At 37.7% G+C, this 5,117-nt stretch overlaps 2 protein-coding genes across 2 annotated transcripts in view; one reads left to right on the top strand and one right to left on the bottom strand.

The window, feature by feature from the left end:
* Positions 1 to 747: 747 nt before the first annotated feature.
* LOC137631690 (mucin-2-like) overlaps positions 748 to 5,117 on the bottom strand; it is an 8,794-nt gene continuing 4,424 nt past the window's right edge. Inside the window, exons 2-3 of the mRNA XM_068363567.1 lie at positions 4,318 to 4,482; positions 748 to 3,566 (exon numbers count right to left, since the gene is read on the bottom strand). Of these exons, the coding sequence (XP_068219668.1) occupies positions 789 to 3,566; positions 4,318 to 4,482 (2,943 nt within the window). The 3' untranslated portion in view covers positions 748 to 788. The remainder of the gene's footprint in view (positions 3,567 to 4,317; positions 4,483 to 5,117) is intronic.
* LOC137631692 (protein snakeskin-like) overlaps positions 4,378 to 5,117 on the top strand; it is a 23,798-nt gene continuing 23,058 nt past the window's right edge. Inside the window, exon 1 of the mRNA XM_068363568.1 lies at positions 4,378 to 4,511. The gene's annotated coding sequence lies outside the window, so the exon portion shown is untranslated. The remainder of the gene's footprint in view (positions 4,512 to 5,117) is intronic.

The raw sequence follows: 5,117 nt of genomic DNA, 5'->3' as shown, positions 1-5,117 counted from the left end.
CGTACACATACACACACACACACACACACACACACATATATATATATATATATATATATATATATATATATATATATATATATATATATATATATGTATGTATATATTGTGAGTGTGTGTTTCACTGTCATCCCACTCACCATGGAATTATATTCTTGTATTATGCAATCCATCTTTTTTTTAAATTTTTTGGTCATATGGGAACAGGATGTAGATCGATGTTCTTTCCAGTTTTGATACGGGAACAGTAACTTTCAATCATTTTGCACAAAACTTCAACGTGAGTCCGCTTAATCTGTAGTGTAGGCTACATCTAGAGTGTGAAGTTATTTTTCATGTGCTCTAAAGTTTCATATAAGGGATTTTGATGTAGGAAAAATCTATTTTTGGGCGTAAGCCATGTCGTCCTGATGGAAGGAAGTTCCTCATGGCAACTTCTACAGTATAATATTTCTGCGATTGATATTACAAGAGAATTACCGTCAGGTATCACGGGGTTTCGACCCCCAGAAATGACTATGCGAAGGTATCATGTATAATTAGGGACATATCCTAAGATAACCATAGATATCTGCACCCCAAACAGACCTTACCCAGTCTAATCCACTAAGGGGAAGGATAAGTAAGGAGCCGTTACACACCCTATTTCTTTTTATAAAAGACACCAGCATTACTGTTTACTTTATGATTGTTTCATGATGGGTCTAAACAAACATGGAGGTCTTAATCATCATATTTATTTGTCATACAATGAATTTTTTTTATTTTTACGGAATCAGTGGGCATTTTTAACGTGCGTAGTCTTCATAGTTGTAGTCATACTTATAGTACTCATAATTGTCAGGATCAAAATTAAACAGTTCGGCCATTTCAGCATGGCTGAAGTCACCATTATCATAGAATTCTCTCAATCTGTCGTGTACTTCGATGTCACTGAAGACATCGGGGAAGGGTGGAGGGACATAGGCCTCCTCCACTATTGTTTCCTTGTCGCCGTGGATGCTTGTAGACGGCGAGGTCGGAGCAAGATCCACCATTTTGGTTACTGTAAAGGTTGGAGGGTGTGTTCTAATTGTAGGAGTTGGTGGATATGTACTTGGTATTGTGGTGGTCGGAGGAGGTGGTTGCGTTGTGGTGGGTGGAATAGTAACCACTAAAGTCGTTGGTGGAGGAGCAGTAGTTGTAGATGTTGAAGTGGTTGGAAGAGGAGTAGTGGTTGTAGATGTTGAAGTGGTTGGAAGAGGAGTGGTGGTTGTAGATGTTGAAGTGGTTGGAAGAGGAGTAGTGGTTGTAGATGTTGAAGTGGTTGGAAGAGGAGTAGTGGTTGTAGATGTTGAAGTGGTTGGAAGAGGAGTGGTGGTTGTAGATGTTGAAGTGGTTGGAAGAGGGGTGGTGGTTGTAGATGTTGAAGTGGTTGGAGGAGGAGTAGTGGTTGGAAGAGGTGTGGTGGTTGTAGATGTAGAAGTGGTTGGAGGAGGAGTAGTGGTTGTAGATGTAGAAGTGGTTGGAAGTGGAGTGGTAGTTGTAGATGTAGAAGTGGTTGGAAGAGGAGTGGTAGTTGTAGATGTAGAAGTGGTTGGAAGAGGAGTGGTAGTTGTAGGGGTAGAAGTGGTTGTAGGAAGAGTAGTAGTTGTAGATGTTGAGGTGGTTGAAGGAATAGTGATATATATAGGTATAGAAGTGGTTGGAGGAAGAGTAGTTGTAGATATTGAGGTGGTTGAAGGAAGAGGGGTAGTTGTAGAGGTAGAAATGGTTGTAGGAAGAGTGGTAGTTGTAAATGTGGAGGTGGTTGAAGGAAGATTGCTAGTTGTAGGTATTGAAGTGACCATTGTAGATGTAGAAGTAGTTTGAGGAAGAGTGGTTGGAAGATGTTCAGAAGCTGTAGATATAGAAATGATTGGAAGAAGAACTGTTGTTACAATTTCAGAAGTAATTGGACTGGTAGCTGTGATAGTAGAAGTTGTTGGAGGAAGAGTAGATGAAGAGGTGGTTGAAGGATCTGTTGTTGGAGTTAAAGTGGTTGAGGCATAGGTAACTGTAGGAGTGGAAGTTGGAGGTGTTGCTGTGATGGTTGAAGTAAATGAAGACGTTTCTCCCGAAAGAGGGATTATAAAGTCTGGAGATGTAACAGAAAGGGGTGATGTGTCATGTAATGTTGATAAACTTATGGCTTCGGTAGTAGGAGAAATGTCTCGATTTATATAGGCGGCTGAAGAGTGTTGCAACGTAGTCATCTTATATTCATCCAAAACTCCAGAAGTAGAATTTTCTGTAACAGATATATCTAAATTTAATGGATGGATAGTATTTACAGATATAGCTGGGTGGATATCCACAGGTGTAGTAGGAATGATAGTCGAAGATGTAGTTGTATCACCAGTTTCGTTCATATTAAGAGAAGCTGCTGTGGTTTCTGTAATTGGAAGTAATGTTTCTTCGAGTGGTTGATCAACCGACGAATGTTTAGTAGATTCATTAAAGGAAGAAATGGTTGCTAAATATAGGGGAGAATCAGATGTACCTGTAGTAATTGTTGATGATGATGAATCCTCTTTAAATACTGAGTCAGTTGAAGGATTGGTCACTGGGATGTTAGTTGAGGTTCCGTTTTCTTCTGTTGAAAGGAAACTGGAAGTACTTTCAATATTATATTCCATATCTTCGTGGGAAGAGGATTCAGTGAGAAAAGTGAAACTTTCAGAAAATGTGGGCTCTGATAATTCAGTTGTAGTGCCTTGGTGGATAGTAGAACTTGTTTCATATCTGTCAGTATCTGAAATAGGTGATTCATAAGAGGATATTACTTCTGTTGTTGCTCTTTCATATTCTACTTTAGTATCTGTGATGTTTGGTTCTGATGTGAGATATTCCTCGGCAGAATGGAATTCATCATCATCTTCAGCTGGAGAAATTTCTGAACCAATAGATTCATTTATTCCAGTTCTGTCTGTGGATGCAGTTATTTCTGGGTCTTCTAGTGCTGTATGGTAGGAAGATGAAGTCTTATTCGAGAGCATACCTTCATTCTTGAGAATTTCAGTTACAGAAATATTCTTACTCACAACGTGTGATCCAGTTATCTTTTGGTCAGAAAGGGTGATGTGTATTCCAATCTTTTTCAGCAGGTCTACGGCTCTCCCGTCACCCGATTCTACTTTATCTTTTATGCGATTTGCAAGAATTTTGAACTTTTCATCAGGACCCGAGAACTTGAGACGGATCTTTTGGTAACCTCTTTTGACAGCTGAACCAATTCTTTTAGTGCCCTTCTTGATTTTTCTTCCTACTGTTATAGTGGCATTCCCCACTTTCTTGACCCCCAGAACAATGGCTTTGCCTGCTTTGTAGAAACCATTTTTTGCTACATTGTCAACGACAGACATTCCCCGCTCATATTTTCCCTTCACTTTTTTTGCTGCATTTGATATCTTTTCCTTTGCTCTGGAGAACCAGGATCTCCACCTGCTGGGTTTTTTGGTTGTGGTGATATAATCCGTTACTGGAACTTCCGTCGTTGTGGTAGGTTCCGTTGTTGTTTTCTCTTTCTTATTATTATTCCTACGACCCTGAGGGATAGATAGAAAGATTTAAAAGAAGGAAATATGTAATATTAATTTTTAAAAGATATGTGACTTCTGAATTTCATGGGTTTCCTTATTAGTTTATCAAATTTATTTTCAAAATATTTAACTTATACAATCATGATGAAAGCAACGCAGATTTACAGTTTTTGTATTTACGTTACACGTAAAATTTGTTGAATTTTTTTATTTTTTTACTTTATTTAAATGTGCATTTTTATATTTTAGATTTTTAAAACCAAATTAATGACACTGTGATGTATTCCTTTGAGCTTGTAAACTTTAAAACTACTGGTGTAAATATATTCAGATGTTTTCACTATCCTTTTCTGGATTGACTGTACCTAGACAATTTACCTATGTAATACAATGACTAAGTATGATTGATGATAATTTGTACCTTCGCCATGGAGGTTATGTTTTGTTTTCACCTTGGTCTGTTTGCTTGTCACCAACCTAACTCAAAAAGTTACTAATGAATTTTAAAGAACTTTTCAGGATATGTCAGAAATGGACTAATGTAAAAGTGTCTAGATTTTGGCAGTGTTCTGGTGTAGGATTTTTATTATATAGAGTAGATTCATTGAGGGTCAACATATGAAAGAGGGAAAGCTTGGTCCGTAGACTTTAGGGAAATTTTACAATCATTGTGTGAGGCCTGAAATCTCTGATTGCTCTTTCTGTTTGTTGATATTAGATTACTATGTCCCTCTTTGAGTATTTCCTATCTACTAACCCATCTCCACCATGTCAGACGACGCATCCCAGGAGAATGGGGCGTTTCCTCCTGCTGGTGTTCTGCATCAGATTGAAGTGAAGGATGCGCGCTCAGAGGCAAAGCTAAAGTCGCCACAACGACCACCAGCCCAAGGGACAATATTAGCGTCTTTTGAGATACCATCTGGAAAATGTTGAAAATTCGTTATTAAGGTAGGTTGAATGTTTCTTTGACATTGCTTAATAAAATAAAAGGCAGGTTAGTGAAGTAGGCCTAATACTGAAAGTCGATAGTAAGGTAAAACAGACGTTTCATTGACATTGCCAAATTTAAAAGGACGCTTAGTGAAATAGGCCTAACACTGAGATTGGGACTAAATTAAATCATATCGTCTCAAGAGATATTGCACGTTTAAAAAAAAACAAGTCTATGGCATTTGTATTTCAGACAACTGCATCATAAACATTAAACATTTTTAGGTCAGAGAGAGAGAGAGAGAGAGAGAGAGAGAGAGAGAGAGAGAGAGAGAGAGAGAGAGAGAGAGAGAGAGAGAGAATTATCGATTACGATTACGCTGATGTCATTGCATCATTGACCCCGTGGAAGTTGCGCAGCACAGTATCGCTTAGAACTAAATGTAGTCCGTGATCCTGAGTCGATTAAAAGGTCTTGTGTACTGAACTTTGAAATTAACAACTCGCAATTCTACTCCATTTAGTAGCTGTTTGCTGTTGCATTATAGACATGAATAACATAATGATATATATATATATATATATATATATATATATATATATATATATATATATATATATATA

Source organism: Palaemon carinicauda, chromosome 40 (genome assembly GCF_036898095.1).
Source record: "Palaemon carinicauda isolate YSFRI2023 chromosome 40, ASM3689809v2, whole genome shotgun sequence".
Taxonomy (NCBI): Eukaryota; Metazoa; Arthropoda; class Malacostraca; order Decapoda; family Palaemonidae; genus Palaemon; species Palaemon carinicauda.
This window is presented reverse-complemented; position numbering and strand designations above follow the sequence as displayed.